Source organism: Pseudophryne corroboree, chromosome 1 (assembly GCF_028390025.1).
Source record: "Pseudophryne corroboree isolate aPseCor3 chromosome 1, aPseCor3.hap2, whole genome shotgun sequence".
NCBI classification, from domain to species: Eukaryota; Metazoa; Chordata; class Amphibia; order Anura; family Myobatrachidae; genus Pseudophryne; species Pseudophryne corroboree.
In genome coordinates, this window is record NC_086444.1 from 470,546,674 (window position 1) to 470,570,698 (window position 24,025).

The window sequence follows — 24,025 nt, forward strand, 5'->3', positions numbered from 1 at the left end:
GAACGGCGGCGTTAAGCCGCCGTTTAGGGGGAGCAGTCCGGCCAACGCAGGCGTGGCTGGACCGTTGAGGGGGCGGGCCGCAGCGGCTGCGCGACGAGTCATGCAGCAGCTGCGGCCAGCATGAGCGACGAGCAACTCCCGGCCAGACGCAGGAGCTGCGCTGGCCGGGAGTTACTCATCAAATACAAAGGCATCGCCTCTGTGCGATGCTTTTGTATTTGTGCGGGGGAGCCAGCACTGACATGCAGGGTGGACCAGCCCTATGCTGGGCATCCCCCCGCATGTCTGAGTTAACAATCGTAGCTTTGCTAAATTTAGCACAGCTACGATCAACTCGGAATTACCCCCATATTGTGGGGAGGTGGTTCAGTGATATAGGGGCTAATTTAGGCTAGATCGCAAATCGTGAATGGGGAGTGTCGGGGCATGATCGCGGCGGCTACATGACATCACACGCAGCCTCCATGATAGAGAACATGGCGACGGGCCTCCTGCAGACGCAGCTAAGCTGCGCCGGCAGGAGCCATCCTCAGTTAATGCTAACAAGCAGAAATTGTGATGCGTTCACAATTTCTGCTTGTTGAACGAGGGGAGGTGCCGGTCAGCATGCGATCCAAAGGATTGCAAATTTTGCTAATTACCAGAATTTACAATCCTTATTGAATCAGTCCCATAGTGCGGGATGTAGTAGGGGTGATTAGCGTAGTGACATGGTGTGGGGAGGTGGTTCAGTGATATAGTTCGGGATGTAGCAAGGGTGACTAGTGTAGTGAAATGGTGAGGGGAGGTGGTTCAGTGATATAGGGGGTCATTCCGAGTTGATCGCTCGCTAGCAGTTTTTAGCAGCCATGCAAACGCTATGCCGCCGCCCACTGGGAATGTATTTTAGCTTAGCAGAAGTACGAACTTTTTTATCGCAGAGCTTCTGCAAAACATTTTTGTGTAGTTTCAGACTAGCTCAAAACCTTCTCAGCGCTTGCGATCACTTCAGACTTTTCAGTTCCGGATTTGATGTCACACACCCGCCCAGCGTTCGCCCAGCCACGCCTGCGTTTTCCCTGGCACGCCTGCGTTTTTCCGAACACTCCCTGAAAACGGTAAGTTGCCACCCAGAAATGCCCACTTCATGTCAATCACTCTGCGGCAAGCAGTGCGACTGAACTGCATCGCCAGACCCTGTGCAAAACTGCATAATTCGTTGTGCCCGTATGTCGCACGTGTGCATTGCGCTGCATATGCATGCGCAGAACTGCTGTTTTTTAGCCTGATCGCTGCGCTGCGAACAAATGCAGCTAGCGATCAACTCGGGATGACCACCATAGTGCGTGATGTAGTAGAGGTGGTTAGTGTAGTGAAATGGTGTGGGGAGGAGGTTCAGTGATATAGTGCGGGATATAGTAGAGGTGACTAGCATTGTAAAATAGTGTGGGGATGTGGTTCAGTGATATAGTGCGGGATGTAGTGTGGGTAATTAGCCTAGTCGTATAGTACAGGGATGTAATATGGGGAGGTAGACATAGAGGGTTATTCAGATCCAAATGCAGCAGCTGTATTCGGGTGGTCTGCAATCCACAATCTCCCACACTGCAGAGCATTGGAGCAAGTGCGGGAGTCTGGGAGAAGCACTCAGTAACAACCCTGGACATTAATGTAAAAAATGTTTTTTTATACACTGGCTACTGTATGGAATACAGTATTAAAATTTAACACTATAGTTTGTCTATAGTATAGGTTGTATCAAATATATTTAAATAATATAAATAAGTGTTCAGGAAAAGGTTAACCATACCATAATAAATAAATAAATAAATAAATAAATAAATACACAAACATAATAAAACCAGTACTGAACTTTCTAAGCACACATTCTCCCACCTCATAGTAAGGTTCCTGTCTCCTCTTCCTGGTAGCTACTCTCTGGTCCAGTGCACTGATTGAGAACTCAGATCCACACACACCGCAAACTTGGTAGAAGCAGCTGCTACCACTGGGCTTGTGCAGCAGCTCTGCTCTGCCCCTTAAACTGCATGATGTGGCTGCAGCTCTAGTAATTGTATTATATTATATACCATTCTATTGTTGTCACAATTTGAGCCACTTGCCATAGGGAGGGGGGTTTCTTGGCAACATTCCCTGCATGAGCGATCGTTACTGAATCACCCTCTGGGATACTTGCCCATTCTTTTGGGCATCCTGGAGCGTGACCCAAGATTCAGGAACCTACCAGTCATTCTAATACAGTAGGCAAGTGTGACGCATAGAGGTACTTACAAGGAAATGCCATTTACTAGCAGCACATGTTTGACCAAAATTCAGCATCATGGTCAATAAAATACTTGTCACCTGTCACATCTGATAATCAATGTTCTCATTAATTACATATATTAGATTTACCAGACATTTATGTTTATATAAAATAAATAATATTTTTGGTTACAAAATCAACCATTTCTATCCAGCAACACATAAGCTGCATGTCTTAATTATAATTAGTTCACAAGCATAGTAAAGTATAAAAGCAATGATACATGCTGAATATTTGGAATGAAGCTAATCTTCCTGTGTTTGTGTGAGGATTTCCATAGGTGATCTGGTAACCCTTTAGTTTAAAAACAAACGTGTAGCTGACTCTACCCGAGTTGCACAAATATTGATAAATCAAAGGAGACCAATAGGAACACTTTATATTATATGGAGCCAGCTAGCTATGTGTTGTGCATTTCCACTAACCTATTGTACGTATATAATATACAGCACTAGATTGTTTGAGGAAGCCAAACCTCCACTTCAGGCATACCTCCCAACATGACCCTCTCCAGGAGGGACAGAATACTCTGCTCTCTTCCCTCTATGATTGCCATCACCTGTAATGAAACACCTGTCTTATCCATTAACCTGTTCAAAACAGGTGATGGCATTCATAAATTAAGATAAGTCGAGAAGCAGAAAGGTGTGTCCCTCCTAGATAGGGTCATGTTGGGAGGTATGACCTCAGGCTTGTCTTTTATATATAGGTAAGACTGGACCACCAGCAACATTCATTTTTAACATATACCAGGGTTTTTGTTTGTTTACAATGTTTTAGATAGCTTGGATCAGTGTTTCCAAACCTTTTTTCTCAAGCCACACTAACAATCCATGTTTTAAGGATATCCATGATTGAGCACAGATGGTTAAATCAAAATAACTGAGGTACTAATTAAGTCAGCTGTGTTCAAGTTTGGCTATCCTTAAAACTAGGACTGTTAGTGCCTTGAGGTCTGAGGTTGGGAACACTGGATTAGAAAGACTAGATCAGGGTGCTCTAAACTTGGTCCTCAACGTATCCTAAACAGTCCAGGTGTTAAGGATATCCATGCTTGTGCATAGAAGGTATAATCAAAATGACTGAGGTACTATTTAAGTCACCTGTGCTTGAGCTTGGATATCCTTAAATCCTGGAGTGTTCAAAGGGCATAGAAGACCAAGTTTGGGAACCACTGTATTAGATATATAAGTTTAATATCTACATAGAAAGTAAATTAGCTGGTAAGCAGACCACCTAGAAATGTAATGGCATGTATTTGTTGCTATCTCCACCTTTCCATTTGCCAAGGTGAATAACAACTCTTTCCTTGAATAAATGTCATTCTTTTATACAATACCTCTGTTTCCTGGGTGTGCCCTTATTTCCAGTGTGATTGAATTTGAATGTTTCTTTAATTGATATGCAACTTAAAGCCTGAAGAAAGGGGGCCTCCTTACCTTTTTGAGACTGCATAGTGATACTGAATTTCAGCTTAGTTGTGGAGTTGGTTGGTGCTCACAGAAGATGTGTTCTAACAGGTAAGATGCTACTTTATTGCTTCAAATGTGCTTGAAGTTACTGGGAATCCTAAAATCGTAAAGGAAGCAAATACTCTAATCATTAGGAGTTATAGTTAAAGACTTTAATATTCAGTAAATCATGGGGATATCTTTAAATAGTAAAGAGAACCTCTTTGCAAAATGTGAGCATTCATATTGAATTATATTTTGCAGTGACTTATGATTTATAGACATCAGTAGAAGAGCGCCACTTAGTGGTCAATTATCATGAAGCATGTAGAATACACTAAGTGGCTTCTCATAGAATATATTTTTAAAATTGTGGTTGTTTTGTTTTATTCAGCAATTCTAAAAACACTTCTATAATATGCAAAAAAAAATCCTTTTATAAAAGTACATAACTTTTTTCTTTTTTTCTTTTTAATGCTTAAAAAACGAAACAAGCAAGCTAATGGCAACTTGACCTATGTAGCTATTTACTGTGATAGATTTACTAAAGACAAAGGGTTTCCCAGCTTGACCTATATTTGTTTTGTTTTTTAATCATTTTTTGTTTACTTGATTGGCTGGCTGCTGGATTCAAAGATTAACTTTGTTTGCGGAAAACCGAAGGCCACATATCACTAGCATATGAATTGAATTTCACTATATGTTTAATGCATGTAACACCAAAACCTATTGTTCCTAGTGCAACCATAGCAGTTTGTGTTTTTACTTTGCAGTAGTGTTTTCCTGAATTCTACTTACTCAGTCATGTGCTTTGGGTGTGTGTTTTTTAATCATTGGAAAGCATACGATCATCCCTAAAATGCTAGTAAAAAAGACAAATGCATAAATGTATTTAATCTACATTTCTTAAAAGCATTATTAGAAATAAAAGGTCTGAGTATGTGGCCTAGAGCATGACCTGCATCTCCCTAGCTTAGAATTTGTTCCTGTGCAGTTACTGACTGTATATCAGTGTGTTACAGCCTCTACTATGACTTCAGTACAGTAAATGTTTTAAAGCTTACTTATTCTGGTGAGCAGTTTAAAAGGATTGGCTCACCAAGCGTCACTAACTGCATATGCATACATTGTTTCAGCGTGCTCATCTCAATGAACCACTTGACTCGTTAAGATTTCCTTCTACCAGCCTGTGTCGTCCAGTTTCTCATTCTAGATACTGTACTCTTCTCCTACAACCTTTTAGTTGTACTTTATGTTAAATTAAAGCCATATTTTCTACAATATAGTTTCCCATCTATGGTGCATCTGCTTTTCCCATATCCTTGTTTCAAATAGGCAATTACATGAAGGTCAAATGCCTGCTGAAAGATATACTGTAGGTACAGTATACAGTAATGAAAGCTCTTTTCACCCTGGACACGGCACTCTTTATAGGGTATAATAGGCAGAAATAGTTCTAATCCAGTCACCTAGTACAACAAATAATTTTGTATACTGTACACTGCAGAATGTGTTTTACCGATTTCATTTAATATGTGTTTACTTTTTTAGGCTTAATTAGCAGCTCATTTAAAAGTCTTTTCATTAGAATTGTATTTCTCACTAGGTAATGTTAATCACTAGTGCAGCCTATTGTGACAGGAACCAGACACCTGTACTACTGTAGTATGAAGCATGCAGCAGTTACTCTGCCTGCAACAACCAGCCTGCTCTGGAAATGAATGAACAGACTGATTGCACTAAATTACATAGGGTCATGCGTATTATCCTGCGAGATGCAGGCATAGCATAGTTCTGGTGAGTTAACCCGTATTTTTAAAGTTCCAATCATTTAAAGGCGAAACCAGGATAAGTTTCAACTATTAAATTATTGCCCCCTGTAAACTATGGGCTAACTTGCTGGAATTGCACCCATCCAATCACTGATTACTGGGATAATGTAGGTGTAGTAAATCATTATGTCCGAATCCAAAAGGTCCGGGTTACAGCTTTGAGGTTTGATATATATATATATATATATATATACAGTATGTGTATGTATGTGTTTTCATTTATACAATTTAGGGGCAGATGTATTAACCTGGAGAAGGCATAAGGAAGTGATAAAGCGGTGATATGTGCAAGGTGGTAACTCGCCAGCCAATCAGCTCCTGACTGCTAATTTACATATGGGAGCTGATTGGCTGGTGCGTTTATCACCTTGCACTTATCACTGGTTTATCACTTCCTTATGCCTTCTCCAGGTTAATACATCTGCCTCTTAATTCTTTGGTATAGGGTTGCCAATGTAAACACACTAACAAAATGTTTGGGGTAAGTACCCTACCTACTTGTGTGACTTTTAGCATTTCAAGATGTCAAATTGTGTTTAGATGCTTACCTTTTGACATTTGAATATAAAAATGAATTATGTTCTTGTATTCACTAGATTTTCCTACCTTGCTGTTCAACTTTTTATTGCCATTCAACTGGGAATTGGTGAGTATTTACGGATTACCTCTGCGAATGTTTATTCTTCATATCTCATTATAGAAAATAACCTCTGATTATCTTATGGATAAAAGGTTAAATTGATGTTAGCCATAATGACCCTTAACAAATACTAATAAACAAGACAAATTCCATATTATGTGGGCAACAAGCTCATACATATGCAGCTTTCTTATAAGACAACAAAACAAGTTGCCTTACAAAATATCTTTTAAACCTTTACTAATTGTACAGTATATAATACTTTGTGTGTGTGTATAAGAAAATATCACAGCCGCAGGGGCGTATCTATAGAGGAGGGGACCCGTGTGCAGTCTCCGGGTGTAGGCTCCCTCCTGTCCCGTCAGAGCCAGCCCTAGCCAATTTGATGCCCTAGGCAAAATTTCAGCTGGTGCCCCCTAGCACTGCCCCTAGTTCTGCATCTGACTCAGCAACACTCAGGCAGTGTGTGTGTGTGTGTGTGTGTGTGTGTGTGTGTGTGTGTGTGTGTGTGTGTGGGAGGGGGGGTGGTGCTGGTTATAAAACGTACTTTTGCTTGCTGGTGTGCTTGCAGGAAGTGTGTGCACCCATGCAGCTATCTAGATCCGTGACTGCGTTTTGTGAGATGGGGGTGGCAGGATGGGTGAGTGCTTGCGCTCGCACCAGTTAAAGGGGCACCCGTACAAAGGATGTGACCTCACAGGGTATGCTGTCCTTTGCAAGCCTCATCCTTTATTTTAGCTTGCTGGTTGGTCACAGATGGCAGCAAAGTCCAGATACTGCCATACTTGCTGGTTTTACAAAAAGACCAGTAACAAACATGTAGCAACTGTCCATTCTCTTCACTGTTCAGTGTGTTTGCTGGTGTCTGTTACTCCCGGCAACTGCATGCCCTTTATTTTATACTGCGGAAGCGATATGCTCTGTCCTCCAGTCTGACGCATCTGAAAGTCACACTGCACTGACGTTTCATATAGGAATAGTGCAACGCAACTTACTGAGCACATTACAGTGCTGGATGGCAAGGGAATTTTACGACATGGATTGATTGAGAAATAAGAGACTCTCCCCGACCTTGCAAAGCTTCAAACGGGCACTTAAAACCCACCTATTCATCAAAGCATACCCTCCCAATGCATAACCCAGTGCTGAAGCCACGCCACCACCACCCTGCCTCATGCCGTGAACATCTCTGCTTTGCTTGCATACTGCCATCAGGCTACCTCCCACTTGCCTGCATCTCTTGTCATCTGTCTGTCGCCCCTCCCCACTAGATTGTTAGCTCTTCAGAGCAGGGCCCTCTTTCCTCTTGTTATCTAAGCCCTCGTCTCGACACATTTCCCTCGCAGCTCTCCCCTTCTCAACGACCATCTTTATCCTGCTAGTAAAGGCTCATCTCTATCTATGGCCATCAGCCTCTAGTAGTACGATGAGCACTCCATCAATACTTACATCTTAGCCGTATTATGTCTTGAGAACGTGTGGTGCTCTATTTTACCTGTACTCTATTTCTGTTATTTATTTACTGTAATGCTATGTTTTGTCTCCCTGTACTGTCCTTTGTACGGTGCTGCGAAACACATGTGGCGCCTTATAAATAAAATCTAATAATAAGAGAACACTGCCCATGTTATATACCTGCAGACACCTGGAGTTTGCACAGGGATAAGGGACACAGGATAGCAGGGTACCTTTCCCCCATGTGCACAAGCAGTATGGGTGATGTCAGATTTAGGTGAAGCAGTCTTCCACAATACACATGTGGTATCATAAGAAGCCATCCAGTAATAACCTTATATAGTCAGTGAAAATGTCACAGGTCCAGGAATTGCAGTTACTGGGCTTCTGCTGTCAAAGGTCTCACAAGTCAGGGGCATTCAAGCATGGCGGAGGGAGTTCAAGTGTGCATTCTATTTGACAAATGTAAACAGCAGTGTATACAAGTACTGATTGAATACATTTAGAAAGTAACAGTTTGCAGACTGTCCCTCCCAGCATGAGAAACTGCAGGGGCATGCTTGGATGCCCCTAGGCATGCTTGGATGCCCTAGGCAAATGCCTAGCCTGCCTATAGCTAAGGCTGGCTCTGTCTCCAGTCCTGTAGCCAGCAGCAGATCTGTTAGCACTCTGTCTAAGCACTAGAGACTCTGGCACAGTGCCAGAGTCTACAGCGCATGCGCAAGTCTTCAAAAAATGTTGTAGCAGCCATTTTGTCGGAGACCTGGTCATGCGCTGTAGACTCTGGCCATGTGCCAGAGTCTCTAGTGCTCAGACAGAGCACTAACAGTGCTGCTGCCAGCTATGGTGACGGGTTAGGAGGGGGCCCACACCTGGACACCAGAAAGGTAAGTATAGAAGAAATGGGTGCGATGTGGGCCCCCTCTGGACCCAGGGGCCTGTGTGCCTATAACTGGTTTAAAAAAATAATAATTGTGTATATAATCGCCCATATGTGATATTCTGCGAGGGGATGTAGTCTGGATCCCGGCAGCCGAAATCCTGGTGGTCAAAATCCGGACGCCGGAATCCCGACCACCATCGGTGGCAGCGAGCCACCGATCCCGCAGCGAGTCCACAAGGGGCTTCGTTGCACTTGCCCCCTTGTCAGCATTCTAGCGGTCGGGATTCTGTCGTCAGGATCCCCTACCCAATGCCCTGCAAGTTGCAGGAACTGGTACAGTTCTGGCGATTTAGCCTGTAGATTTAGAAGCAAAAACCTGGGGGTATATTTACAAAGATTCGCGATTTGGCCGTTTTGAAGGGTGTTTGAACTCGAATGGTATCGGGTGCATTTTACTGCAACTTTTTGAATCCTGATACGGTCATTCACTAAGCTGCCGACTTTTCACAATTCGTATTTTCTGATGTCGATGTGATTCGTAATATCAGGCAGTGTTTTATGGGAGTGATGAGTAAAACACTGCCTGACAAAACACAAGGTATCCCGGCCGGATCTGTGAGATCCGTGCAGGGCTTCATTGTGTACCTTAAAAAGGTTTTTAAAGTGTTTAAAAATCTGAAAAAAATTGCGTGGGGTCCCCCCTCCTAAGCATAACCAGCCTCTGGCTCTTTGAGCCGGTCCTGGTTGAAAAAATATTGGGAAAAAATTGGCAGGGGTTCCCCCATATTTCATCAACCAGCACCGGGCTCTGCGCCTAGTCCTGGTTCCAAAAATACAGGGGACAAAAAGCGTAGGGGTCCCCCGTATTTTTGAAACCAGCACCGGGCTCCACTAGTCAGAGAGATAATTCCACAGCCGGGGGACACTTTTATATAGGTCCCAGCGGCCCTGGCATGAAATCACTAACTAGTCACCCCTGGCCGGGGTACCCTGGAAGAGTGGGGACCCCTTAAATCAAGGGGTCCCCCCCTCCAGCCACCCAAGGGCCAGGGGTGAAGCCCGAGGCTTCACCTCCCCCCCCCCCCCCCCATCCATGGGCTGCGGATGGGGGGCTGATAGCCAAGTGTAAAGTAAAAGAATATTGTTTTTTGCCCAAGAACTACAAGTCCCTGCAAGCCTCCCCCGCAAGCTGGTACTTGGAGAACCACAAGTACCAGCATGCGGGGGTTAAACGGGCCCGCTGGTACCTATAGTTCTTCTGCAAAAAAAAAAATACCCAAATAAAAACAGGACACACACACCTTGAAAGTACAACTTTCTTACATACATTCCGACACACACATACTTACCTATGTTCAGATGCCGACTTAGCCCACATCTCAACGTCGATTCCAGGGTACCTGTAAATAAAATTATACACACCTAAATCCAGTGTGTCGTGTCCTTTTTTAATAATCCACGTACTTGGCAAAACAAAAAAACGGAAACCCGACCACGCACTGAAAGGGGTCCCATGTTTGCCCATGGGACCCCTTTCCCCGACTGCCAGAACTCCCCTGACTCCTGTCAAAGAGGGTCCCTTCAGCCAATCAGGGAGCGCCACGTCGTGGCAATCTCCTGATTGGCTGTGTGCTCCTGTGGTGTCTGTGAGGTAGCACATGGCAGAGATACAATGTAGCGCCTATGCGCTCCATTGTAGCCAATGGTGGGAACTTTGCGGTCAGCGGTGAGGTTACTTTCGGTCAACCGCTGACCGCAAAGTTCCCACCATTGGCTACAATGGAGCGCATAGGCGCTACATTGTATCTCTGCCATGTGCTACCTCACAGACACCACAGGAGCACACAGCCAATCAGGAGATTGCCACGACGTGGCGCTCCCTGATTGGCTGAAGGGACCCTCTTTGAAAGCCACCCCTGGCCCTTGGGTGGCTGGAGGGGGGGGACCCCTTGATTTAAGGGGTCCCCACTCCTTCAGGGTACCCCGGCCAGGGGTGACTAGTTAGTGATTTAATGCCAGGGCCGCAGGGACCTATATAAAAGTGTCCCCCCGGCTGTGGCATTATCTCTCTGACTAGTGGAGCCCGGTGCTGGTTTCAAAAATACAGGGGACCCCTTTTTGTCCCCCGTATTTTTGGAACCAGGACCAGGCGCAGAGCCCGGTGCTGGTTGATGAAATATGGGGGAACCCCTGTCATTTCCCCCCCCCCCCCATATTTTTTCAACCAGGACCGGCTCAAAGAGCCAGAGGCTGGTTATGCTTAGGAGGGGGGGGACCCCACGCAATTTTTTTTTCAGTTTTTACACTAAACAGACCCTTTCCCATAGATAACCATGCACAGATCTCACTGATCCGTGCATGGTTATCCAAACTCGACTGGAAAAAGCAGGTCTATTTTTTTTTTTTTTGCTGCTTTTTTTTAACGAATCGAAAAAAAATAGACCCGCACTTGAGCACTCAGAGACTAACACCCAAATACGAATGAATAGTGAATGCCCGTATTGTATGAAATAACAGCCGCGTTTGACCGATGGTCTATTCATTCGTATTTCAGAACTTTGCCAATCAAACCATTACGAATAGACCAGACACTGCCGAGTTTTCTGCTTAGTGAATTCCCGGATTGGGACTTAGAAAAAAAAACACAAATCGGCCAAACTCGGATTTTTAGTAAATACTGGCCCAGGTTGGTTTGTCTTGCTGCTTTATATGTACAGGCTAAATCACCGGAATTGCGCTGGTTTCCTTCAACTTGCAGGCTATTACATTTAGACCAATGACTGAAACACAAATTTATTTTCTTTTGAGTCAAGTAATTTAAAACCTATTAAGCTGATTCTGTATATAGCATACGGTATATATTTAATTCCATGTATATCAGCATGACCTACTATACCGATAATATTAATTCATACATTTCACATACTCCTAAAGCATGTCATCCAGCGGAAGGTCCAAATCCAGAGCTGGACTTCCCATCTGGCACTTCTGACAAATGCCAGAAGAGCTGATGAACTTATGGGCCAGCCAGGCCACCCAGAGACCATGGCTGACCAAGCACTCTGCTTGGCTGTCCAGCTCTGACAGGGGCTGGCTGAGCAACTGTTCCTCATGGTGCTTTGCTTGGCCACCTGGCATACAGAAAAACAGGGGCATGCTGCAAGGCCTGGCCCCCGTGACTCACGGCATGCTCGTGTTCGCCATGGCCATGTCCCCTTTTAATGCACAGGTCAATTGCCAGGGCTGTCAGATAGCCCCAGATCGTCCATGTACAGTACAAGTCAGTGTGTTAGCTTCTTCCCTGTCTCATAGGGTTCCTAGTAACCCCTTCATTTGTTCCTACTGCTGCTAAATACAGCTTTATGTTTGGAAGAGCCACTACTTAGTCCAACTATCCACAGTTTTATGTAGCATAAAAGTGAAGACCTCATGACTAGAGATGAGCGGGTTCGGTTTCTTTGAATCCGAACCCGCACGAACTTCACTTTTTTTTTCACGGGTCCGAGCGACTCGGATCTTCCCGCCTTGCTCGGTTAACCCGAGCGCGCCCGAACGTCATCATGACGCTGTCGGATTCTCGCGAGACTCGGATTCTATATAAGGAGCCGCGCGTCGCCGCCATTTTCACACGTGCATTGAGATTGATAGGGAGAGGACGTGGCTGGCGTCCTCTCCATTAGAATAGATTAGAAGAGAGAGAGAGAGATTGTGCAGACAGAGTTTACCACAGTGACCAGTGCAGTTGTTGTTGTTAAGTTAACTTTTATTTAATATATCCGTTCTCTGCTATATCCGTTCTCTGCCTGAAAAAAACGATACACAGCAGTCACACAGTGTGACTCAGTCTGTGTGCACTCAGCTCAGCCCAGTGTGCTGCACATCAATGTATAAAAGCTTATAATAATTGTGGGGGAGACTGGGGAGCACTGCAGGTTGTTATAGCAGGAGCCAGGAGTACATAATATTATATTAATTTAAAATTAAACAGTGCACACTTTTGCTGCAGGAGTGCCACTGCCAGTGTGACTAGTGGTGACCAGTGCCTGACCACCAGTATAGTAGTATATTGTTGTATACTATCTCTTTATCAACCAGTCTATATTAGCAGCAGACACAGTACAGTGCGGTAGTTCACGGCTGTGGCTACCTCTGTGTCGGCAGTCGGCACTCGGCAGGCAGTCCGTCCATCCATAATTGTATAATTATATACCACCTAACCGTGGTATTTTTTTTTCTTTCTTTATACCGTCGTCATAGTCATACTAGTTGTTACGAGTATACTACTATCTCTTTATCAACCAGTGTACAGTGCGGTAGTTCACGGCTGTGGCTACCTCTGTGTCGGCAGTCGGCAGGCAGTCCGTCCATCCATAATTGTATTATTATAATATATACCACCTAACCGTGGTTTTTTTTTCATTCTTTATACCGTCATAGTGTCATACTAGTTGTTACGAGTATACTACTATCTCTTTATCAACCAGTGTACAGTGCGGTAGTTCACGGCTGTGGCTACCTCTGTGTCGGCAGTCGGCAGGCAGTCCGTCCATCCATAATTGTATTATAATATATACCACCTAACCGTGGTTTTTTTTTCATTCTTTATACCGTCATAGTCAGTCATACTAGTTGTTACGAGTATACTACTATCTCTTTATCAACCAGTGTACAGTGCGGTAGTTCACGGCTGTGGCTACCTCTGTGTCGGCACTCGGCAGGCAGTCCGTCCATCCATAATTGTATTATAATATATACCACCTAACCGTGGTTTTTTTTTCATTCTTTATACCGTCATAGTGTCATACTAGTTGTTACGAGTATACTACTATCTCTTTATCAACCAGTGTACAGTGCGGTAGTTCACGGCTGTGGCTACCTCTGTGTCGGCAGTCGGCAGGCAGTCCGTCCATCCATAATTGTATTATAATATATACCACCTAACCGTGGTTTTTTTTTCATTCTTTATACCGTCATAGTCAGTCATACTAGTTGTTACGAGTATACTACTATCTCTTTATCAACCAGTGTACAGTGCGGTAGTTCACGGCTGTGGCTACCTCTGTGTCGGAACTCGGCAGGCAGTCCGTCCATCCATAATTGTATTACAATATATACCACCTAACCGTGGTTTTTTTTTCATTCTTTATACCGTCATAGTCAGTCATACTAGTTGTTACGAGTATACTACTATCTCTTTATCAACCAGTGTACAGTGCGGTAGTTCACGGCTGTGGCTACCTCTGTGTCGGCACTCGGCAGGCAGTCCGTCCATCCATAATTGTATTACAATATATACCACCTAACCGTGGTTTTTTTATACCACCTAACCGTGGCAGTCCGTCCATAATTGTATACTAGTATCCAATCCATCCATCTCCATTGTTTACCTGAGGTGCCTTTTAGTTCTGCCTATAAAATATGGAGAACAAAAAAGTTGAGGTTCCAAAATTAGGGAAAGATCAAGATCCACTTCCACCTCGTGCTGAAGCTGCTGCCACTAGTCATGGCCGAGACGATGAAATGCCAGCAACGTCGTCTGCCAAGGCCGATGCCCAATGTCATAGTACAGAGCATGTCAAATCCAAAACACCAAATATCAGAAAAAAAAGGACTCCAAAACCTAAAATAAAATTGTCGGAGGAGAAGCGTAAACTTGCCAATATGCCATTTACCACACGGAGTGGCAAGGAACGGCTGAGGCCCTGGCCTATGTTCATGGCTAGTGGTTCAGCTTCACATGAGGATGGAAGCACTCAGCCTCTCGCTAGAAAACTGAAAAGACTCAAGCTGGCAAAAGCACCGCAAAGAACTGTGCGTTCTTTGAAATCCCAAATCCACAAGGAGAGTCCAATTGTGTCGTTTGCGATGCCTGACCTTCCCAACACTGGACGTGAAGAGCATGCGCCTTCCACCATTTGCACGCCCCCTGCAAGTGCTGGAAGGAGCACCCGCAGTCCAGTTCCTGATAGTCAGATTGAAGATGTCAGTGTTGAAGTACACCAGGATGAGGAGGATATGGGTGTTGCTGGCGCTGGGGAGGAAATTGACCAGAAGGATTCTGATGGTGAGGTGGTTTGTTTAAGTCAGGCACCCGGGGAGACACCTGTTGTCCGTGGGAGGAATATGGCCGTTGACATGCCAGGTGAAAATACCAAAAAAATCAGCTCTTCGGTGTGGAGGTATTTCACCAGAAATGCGGACAACAGGTGTCAAGCCGTGTGTTCCCTTTGTCAAGCTGTAATAAGTAGGGGTAAGGACGTTAACCACCTCGGAACATCCTCCCTTATACGTCACCTGCAGCGCATTCATAATAAGTCAGTGACAAGTTCAAAAACTTTGGGTGACAGCGGAAGCAGTCCACTGACCAGTAAATCCCTTCCTCTTGTAACCAAGCTCACGCAAACCACCCCACCAACTCCCTCAGTGTCAATTTCCTCCTTCCCCAGGAATGCCAATAGTCCTGCAGGCCATGTCACTGGCAAGTCTGACGAGTCCTCTCCTGCCTGGGACTCCTCCGATGCATCCTTGCGTGTAACGCCTACTGCTGCTGGCGCTGCTGTTGTTGCCGCTGGGAGTCGATGGTCATCCCAGAGGGGAAGTCGTAAGCCCACTTGTACTACTTCCAGTAAGCAATTGACTGTTCAACAGTCCTTTGCGAGGAAGATGAAATATCACAGCAGTCATCCTACTGCAAAGCGGATAACTGAGTCCTTGACAACTATGTTGGTGTTAGACGTGCGTCCGGTATCCGCCGTTAGTTCACAGGGAACTAGACAATTTATTGAGGCAGTGTGCCCCCGTTACCAAATACCATCTAGGTTCCATTTCTCTAGGCAGGCGATACCGAGAATGTACACGGACGTCAGAAAAAGACTCACCAGTGTCCTAAAAAATGCAGTTGTACCCAATGTCCACTTAACCACGGACATGTGGACAAGTGGAGCAGGGCAGGGTCAGGACTATATGACTGTGACAGCCCACTGGGTAGATGTATGGACTCCCGCCGCAAGAACAGCAGCGGCGGCACCAGTAGCAGCATCTCGCAAACGCCAACTCTTTCCTAGGCAGGCTACGCTTTGTATCACCGCTTTCCAGAATACGCACACAGCTGAAAACCTCTTACGGCAACTGAGGAAGATCATCGCGGAATGGCTTACCCCAATTGGACTCTCCTGTGGATTTGTGGCATCGGACAACGCCAGCAATATTGTGTGTGCATTAAATATGGGCAAATTCCAGCACGTCCCATGTTTTGCACATACCTTGAATTTGGTGGTGCAGAATTTTTTAAAAAACGACAGGGGTGTGCAAGAGATGCTGTCGGTGGCCAGAAGAATTGCGGGACACTTTCGGCGTACAGGCACCACGTACAGAAGACTGGAGCACCACCAAAAACTACTGAACCTGCCCTGCCATCATCTGAAGCAAGAAGTGGTAACGAGGTGGAATTCAACCCTCTATATGCTTCAGAGGTTGGAGGAGCAGCAAAAGGCCATTCAAGCCTATACAATTGAGCACGATATAGGAGATGGAATGCACCTGTCTCAAGTGCAGTGGAGAATGATTTCAACGTTGTGCAAGGTTCTGATGCCCTTTGAACTTGCCACACGTGAAGTCAGTTCAGACACTGCCAGCCTGAGTCAGGTCATTCCCCTCATCAGGCTTTTGCAGAAGAAGCTGGAGGCATTGAAGAAGGAGCTAACACGGAGCGATTCCGCTAGGCATGTGGGACTTGTGGATGCAGCCCTTAATTCGCTTAACAAGGATTCACGGGTGGTCAATCTGTTGAAATCAGAGCACTACATTTTGGCCACCGTGCTCGATCCTAGATTTAAAGCCTACCTTGGATCTCTCTTTCCGGCAGACACAGGTCTGCTGGGGTTGAAAGACCTGCTGGTGACAAAATTGTCAAGTCAAGCGGAACGCGACCTGTCAACATCTCCTCCTTCACATTCTCCCGCAACTGGGGGTGCGAGGAAAAGGCTCAGAATTCCGAGCCCACCCGCTGGCGGTGATGCAGGGCAGTCTGGAGCGACTGCTGATGCTGACATCTGGTCCGGACTGAAGGACCTGACAACGATTACGGACATGTCGTCTACTGTCACTGCATATGATTCTCTCAACATTGATAGAATGGTGGAGGATTATATGAGTGACCGCATCCAAGTAGGCACGTCACACAGTCCGTACTTATACTGGCAGGAAAAAGAGGCAATTTGGAGGCCCTTGCACAAACTGGCTTTATTCTACCTAAGTTGCCCTCCCACAAGTGTGTACTCCGAAAGAGTGTTTAGTGCCGCCGCTCACCTTGTCAGCAATCGGCGTACGAGGTTACATCCAGAAAATGTGGAGAAGATGATGTTCATTAAAATGAATTATAATCAATTCCTCCGCGGAGACATTGACCAGCAGCAATTGCCTCCACAAAGTACACAGGGAGCTGAGATGGTGGATTCCAGTGGGGACGAATTGATAATCTGTGAGGAGGGGGATGTACACGGTGATATATCGGAGGGTGAAGATGAGGTGGACATCTTGCCTCTGTAGAGCCAGTTTGTGCAAGGAGAGATTAATTGCTTCTTTTTTGGGGGGGGTCCAAACCAACCCGTCATATCAGTCACAGTCGTGTGGCAGACCCTGTCACTGAAATGATGGGTTGGTTAAAGTGTGCATGTCCTGTTTTGTTTATACAACATAAGGGTGGGTGGGAGGGCCCAAGGATAATTCCATCTTGCACCTCTTTTTTTCTTTTCTTTTTCTTTGCATCATGTGCTGATTGGGGAGGGTTTTTTGGAAGGGACATCCTGCGTGACACTGCAGTGCCACTCCTAGATGGGCCCGGTGTTTGTGTCGGCCACTAGGGTCGCTAATCTTACTCACACAGCTACCTCATTGCGCCTCTTTTTTTCTTTGCGTCATGTGCTGTTTGGGGAGGGTTTTTTGGAAGGGACATCCTGCGTGACACTGCAGTGCCACTCCTAGATGTGCCCGGTGTTTGTGTCGGCCACTAGGGTCGCTAATCTTACTCACACAGTCAGCTACCTCATTGCGCCTCTTTTTTTCTTTGCGTCATGTGCTGTTTGGGGAGGGTTTTTTGGAAGGGCCATCCTGCGTGACACTGCAGTGCCACTCCTAGATGGGCCCGGTGTTTGTGTCGGCCACTAGGGTCGCTTATCTTACTCACACAGCGACCTCGGTGCAAATTTTAGGACTAAAAATAATATTGTGAGGTGTGAGGTATTCAGAATAGACTGAAAATGAGTGTAAATTATGGTTTTTGAGGTTAATAATACTTTGGGATCAAAATGACCCCCAAATTCTATGATTTAAGCTGTTTTTTAGTGTTTTTGGAAAAAAACACCCGAATCCAAAACACACCCGAATCCGACAAAAATAATTCGGTGAGGTTTTGCCAAAACGCGTTCGAACCCAAAACACGGCCGCGGAACCGAACCCAAAACCAAAACACAAAACCCGAAAAATTTCAGGCGCTCATCTCTACTCATGACTGGTACAATATACAGTTGAAATTATGTGCAGTATGAACCTGTATTTTAGATATGACTACCCTTTAAGATGGACTGTTCAGTAAAAAAACATAATGCATTAACATCTTCCTTAGGGGATGTGGTCAATTTACCTACAATTAAAATCCAGATGGTCAAAATACCGACAACCATTGACCGACAGTCAAAATCCCGACATGGTCAAAATACTGACATCTAAAATACTGACAAGGCCAAAATACCAACATTTAAAGTGTCGACAGGTCAAAAAGTCAACATGAGTTTTTCATGTTTTTTTTTTACATTGAAACCGACTTGTTCATAGTTTACCATCCAAGTGGACCTATATAATAGTGTGCCGAGCGCAGCAGGGCACCGTGTCCGTAGGTGCTTGCCATGCAAGGGGACTCAGTACACTTATACGGTGTCTATGTCAACATACACACACACACACACACACACACACAAAAAGACATGTGTCGACTTTTTGACCTGTCAACATTTTAATTGTATTTTGACATTGTCTGGATTTTGATTGTAGGTATTTCATATTAAACCCTTTCTTATTTATTAACATTACTTTTATAGCGCCAGTTGTTTAATAAGCGATCTGTTTTTACTTCAACCAGCAAGTCAGCATAGAATTCTGAAAACTGCTGCAACCAGACTACCTTTAGAAACCCATTTAGATAGACCTGTGAGGGACATCAACCACACTGCAATTAGAAAACAAAAAAGCCTTGGAGAAAATATTCCATTTATTGGGCTCACAAAAAGTAAGTCATGCTTTATCAGTCTATCACCTACTGTTTATGTTGTTGTCACTTCTAAAATTGTAAAGCATATGTATACACTCCATAGTATACACTGTTGTGGTCTCTCCCTTGATCTTCTGTTTTCACACTGCTGTGAAATCATTCACTTCACTAACTGTGCTTTCCCTCTCACTGACCATCACCTCCTCTCCTTTAGCCTTTCCGTTCCCCTTTGTCTACCTTCACCGCATGCAACCTCAGCATACTTTAATCCTGTTTTCTGCCTCACTTGATGCACTTCTCTCCACCATCTCTACGCTAAATCCACCCTTACCTTTGCATTGCACTCTGCTGCCCCTGCTGTCACTCGCAGCTTTAGTTAGTCCACACACCAACCCTAGGCACCCGCTTCTTATTACACCCATAATCGAAACTCCCTCTCCCCCAAGAGCCTTGTCAATAGCTGCCTCTCTTCCCTACATTCCACAGAATGCCCCCACTACACTTGTTAGTGTTATTGCCAATTTAAAGAATCTGTTTTCTACGCTCATCTTCTGCAGCCTTTGATACTGTAGACCACCCTTTCCTCCATGAGATACTGTAGTCCTTTGATTTCCGCAACTCTGTCTTCTCCTGATTGTCCTCCTACCTCTCTAACTGCTTCTTAGTCTCCTCCTCTGACTCCACTTCCCTACTTGTTGGTGTTCCCAAAAGGTCTAATCTTGGCCGCTTCTTTTCTTTCTTTAGATCTCCTCCCTTAGACTTTGGCCCCCAGTGCCACCAATATGCAGGTGATATCCAAATCTGTTTAGCTTCTCTAGACCTCCCTCCTGATGTCCTCTCTTGTATCCCTGCTTTTCTGAAATCTCCTCCTGTCCTATAGATTTCTTAAACTCTGTCTAAAATCAAACATATTGTGTTCTCCCCATCTAGGACTCTTTCTGATCCCCCCACTCACTATATGTTGAAAGCACCATAGTCTCCTCCTCCCATCAAGTCCAATGCCTCGGTTTTATGCTCAATGCCTCCCTCACATTCACAACATACATTCAGCTTATGTAACACTTCTAGAAACATGCCTTTCCTCAGCATGGATGCCACAGAAGTCTCACCCTGCTTTGATTACTGCTAATCTCTCCCAACTTAAATCCATTCTGAACGCTGCCTATCTCTCTTGCTACTGTGTCGCCCCCCCCCCCCCCCTTTTGCTAATAGATTAAGTGGCTCCCTATCCACCAGAGAATACAGTTTTAACTCCTTGACCTCAATTTCTCCTCTCCCTCCAATATTTCTGACCTTACTTGTGTTCATACTACCTCCTTTACTCTCCACTGAGCACAGCATGACCTCAGCTCTGATCACCTCCTCTCTATCTTATATCCAAGATCTTTCCATGCCACCCCACAACTCTGGAACTGACTCCTTTGCTATTTCTCCCATTCATTTTCCACTCCTTCAAACAAGTCTTCAAGACTCACTACTGCATCAGCCATTATAACTCTCTAATCGGTACCTCTGTTCATCCACCTCCATATTTCCCAATTGTGCCCCTAGCAGCCCTCATGGGAAGGGCCCTCTTTCCTCATTCTATCTACCTAGCACTATCCCGTCGCCAGTGCACATCTGTTCCACCGTCTTCTTTCTTCCCTTCAGTGACTCTGATCCTGCTCACTATGTAGGCATAGGCTCATTGCTATTTCCTCCATAGTCCCACTACTTGCCTCTCAAGCCTAAGTGACTCTTTGTCAATCCCCTCTAGCTTTACCATGTTTGTTTTTACTTATTATGGTTATCTTTCGTATTTTTGTCATATATAATATGTATCTTTTTGTTTTCTTTGCATAGCACTGCATACACCTTTTAGAGGACCTATAAATAAAATGTAATAATACACACTGTGGTAAATCAGAATGCACAGGGGCAGCCTGTCATACAATTGTACCTCATTATACATTGGTTCTCATTTCTCTCCTCAAACACAATATGAAACAAATATCATTTTACTTATTTAACTGGGCGTTTTCAAGTACGTTAATTGAGTGTATCAATAGAATTGTGAGCTTTGCAGATTTAAGTCCGTTTTGAGTTGTCTTGCTTTTATTATTGGGTAAGCGCAAGCACGCACTGAGAATGACTAGTAGAAAACCAAGAGAACACCTAGAAAGTTGATGCACAGCAGGATGCTTACGAATTAATATGCATTTTATCTGTGTATACAATGCAAGACCACGTACACGATTTCTGTCCAAGTCCGCATGATGCCCTGTATCTTTTCAAGCCAAGAAAGGGCAACCTTTTACTTGCATTAATGACCATCAGCCCCTTGGTAATATTTGTATTTATATACAGTCTGTTAATATGTCCTTTATTTTCAGCCAGTACTCTGGACAAACACTGCTGTAAGAATGGAGGCACCTGTATGCTCGGCAGTTTCTGTGCCTGCCCTAAGCATTTCACTGGAAGGTACTGTGAGTTTGATGTGCGGAACAGGTACGTGTTATGGAAGCCAACAATATACAATACACTATTTTTATCTTTGAAAACCAAATTGATCTTTGCTCTGTTTCCCCCATGCAGACATTGTGGTTCTGTAGCTCACAGCCACTGGCTGCCCAGAAAGTGTGCTTTATGCAGATGTTTTTATGGCGTTATGTACTGCATTCCATCTGGGGACTGTGGTAAGTTTAAACATAGAAATTTGCAAATATAAGAAATGTAAAACGACTGTCTCTCCAGGTTGCAATACATTCCATGTAACAACAGCACAGTTTACAGTGCAGGCATTTATATACACATAAAAATATCAAAGTGTACAAATAAGTACACGTTTCTTGGGAAGCTGTAGCAATAAGCTGTTGGAATTAAATTGTGCCTACGGCAATCTTCTCTGTTTAGCAGAAAATGATTGCCTTCTGTTTTTGTCACTTCAGAAAATCCAACTGATCCAAACAGTGTTTAGAAGGAACATGTTAGTCTTTTACAAGCATTACAAACACGCAGAACATACATGCTACATTTACAAGACTGAGGAGACTACAAAAACACTTAGATTGGTATTACTGACTTTTTTTTCGATTTTAGATTAGTAATTACATTCTCTTGAAAGTAATCCTATACAATACAGATATTTTATTATTTGAATACTATCTGTCCCTCCCATTCTCTTATACACAAAAGCTGCTTTGCAATACATTGCATTATACCATGAATGTATAGGAAAAATAAAAAGCTAAATAAACTTTGACCTTACAGAGAAATTGGAATGCATCTGACAAGCTCGTCCTGCACCTGAATATTGCAAGCAATATAATGCCAGTCAGAAATGAGTTGTCTTGGATTCCATTTGTCACCTAGCAGATCAGGTTAAGATGGGCAGATAAACTAGATTATGTGAGAAAATAGGAGCATATGGAGGCAATTGCTGCTGTCATGCATTTTATGCCCTTTTCATGGCAGGAAAATGACAAGGCATTAGTTATCTTATCAAACATCCTTTATGACTACAAAGGGAGCATCAGAAATCAGCTGCAAACATTTAACACCTTTTACCTCACATAAAGGCTGCAACGCCTCTATAAAGGTTGAGGAATAAAATAAGAACTACATCCTGTTCTTCTTTCTTCTCAAAGCAGGAACTATTTGTCATTTTAATTTGCAATTGACAGGGTTCCTGTATGTGTGTATCACAAACAATGAGACATATTATTCCAGATCTAGGTTCTGTATCATATGCAAATAGACTTTGTATTCTCTGTAGGATGTCCCCACACCTTCTATTCTTCTTTTTCCAATAGGATACCACTTAACTGAATGTCCGATCTGAAATGTGATTATTTTTCCTTTATTTGTTTTACTATATAGACGCAAATGAATATAAAGAAGATGTTGAAATGGTACATTCTGGAGCGCCTAAAAAGCCATCTTTCCATTTTGTGATGCCTGCAGTTATTGCAATTAGCATGATACTAATCGCTTAAAAAATCATCTTCTGTATTAATCACTTTAATCAATTTTAATTTATTGATAAAAAGTAGCACTTTGTTATTGCATATAATATTGTTTTATTTTTACTTATCTGTTATGTTTTAAAGCCTAAAAAAATGTAAAGGCAAAAGACCATCAGTAACTTTTTAACTGAACAAACCATATTACAATGCAAGGGGTGAAAAGCCTTTTTTTTTCTTTCTTGCAGGGTACAGTAAATACTGGCTGCTTTTGCATGTAGACCACACATGCTGTGCAGCTTTAATTTTTACACTGCAATTTAGAGTTCAGTTAGTACAGGCTTCTCAATTATAATGATGTGTGCAAGTTTTTAACCCACCCCACCTCTGACTTGCCTATTCTGAAAGATCTGGGGGACTCCCAGTTTTGCGGGTAGATCACTGGAAGAGTAGATGGATCTCCCAAATTCTGCCCACTTCCTAGTGCTCTGGGCAGGATGGGGAGTTAATACTGGAAATGCAGGTACGTAGAGTGGGCAAGGTCTTATGATCTGAAGAGCTGGCCCCATCCCCGGAGAGGAAAAGGAAAGTTGGCAAAAGTATAAGTCTTCTGCTGTGTAACATGGTTTTCTCAATGTGCAAATTTTCACGTTCTTTGCTTTGTTCCAAACTGTGACTCAGCACAATTGTTTTTTGTTTCATAAAAAGAAATTCATATTTATTTTGCAGTGGGTTTGTGTATTTGTCTTGAAATGTAGTGAATTTCATTGTAAATTTTAACACAGGTTGTAATAAAGTATTTTTTTTATTATGTTGTGTACTTGCCTTTTGTGTAGCACAGCACTAAAATTCGGTAGTATATTTCTCCTTCCAGGACCAGATTAAGCCTTCGGGGGTGCAGGGCACTTAAAATAGCAGGGCCTGGGGAAAGGGAGGTGTATATTCGATTTGTGCATTTCTCCCAACATGACCCATTCCAGGAAGTACAACATACTCTCTACCTGGACTTCTCTCTTAATTGATAAGAAAGCTATTTCAACCCAGATTACGGCAATCCTAAATAAAGAGGGAAGTCCAGGTAGAGAGCATTTTGTTCCTCCTGGAATGGGTCATGTTGGGCGGTATGGTTTGTGCATATTAAATTTAAAACAATGGTGTATATTAGATTTAAGCTAATAATTTATTAAAGTCTGGGTACTGTTAATAGCTCAACTTAATTGAGAGACAACTATTTTGTAAAATGTTCTTGTAGTG

The 24,025-nt window shown here is 43.7% G+C and overlaps 1 protein-coding gene and 1 long non-coding RNA gene across 6 annotated transcripts in view; one reads left to right on the forward strand and one right to left on the reverse strand.

Moving 5' to 3' along the window:
- The window catches only part of LOC134905889 (uncharacterized), a 148,394-nt gene extending 145,517 nt beyond the window's left edge, over window positions 1-2,877 (reverse strand). Inside the window, exon 1 of one of the 2 annotated variants that reach the window (XR_010175768.1) lies at window positions 2,798-2,873. This is a non-coding gene — a long non-coding RNA (uncharacterized LOC134905889). Of the gene's footprint in view, window positions 1-2,797 lie in introns of both variants that reach the window. The other variant, XR_010175767.1, reaches the window with a different exon arrangement.
- Window positions 2,878-2,937: 60 nt separating this feature from the next.
- LOC134893826 (teratocarcinoma-derived growth factor-like) lies at window positions 2,938-23,582 on the forward strand. Of its 4 annotated transcripts, none has more exons than XM_063913715.1 (7): window positions 2,948-3,014; window positions 3,721-3,825; window positions 6,185-6,234; window positions 18,702-18,848; window positions 21,203-21,317; window positions 21,405-21,505; window positions 22,689-23,582. In XM_063913715.1, exons 1-7 carry the CDS (start codon window positions 2,974-2,976, stop codon window positions 22,802-22,804), a joined length of 675 nt encoding a protein of 224 aa, XP_063769785.1. In that variant the 5' UTR covers window positions 2,948-2,973; the 3' UTR covers window positions 22,805-23,582. The 4 variants fall into 4 exon arrangements, with proteins under 4 accessions (XP_063769787.1, XP_063769785.1, XP_063769786.1 ...); XM_063913716.1 differs by lacking the exon at window positions 2,948-3,014 and adding an exon at window positions 3,266-3,595; XM_063913717.1 differs by lacking the exon at window positions 3,721-3,825 and having other exon boundaries at window positions 2,938-3,014.
- The last annotated feature ends 443 nt before the right edge of the window (window positions 23,583-24,025 follow it).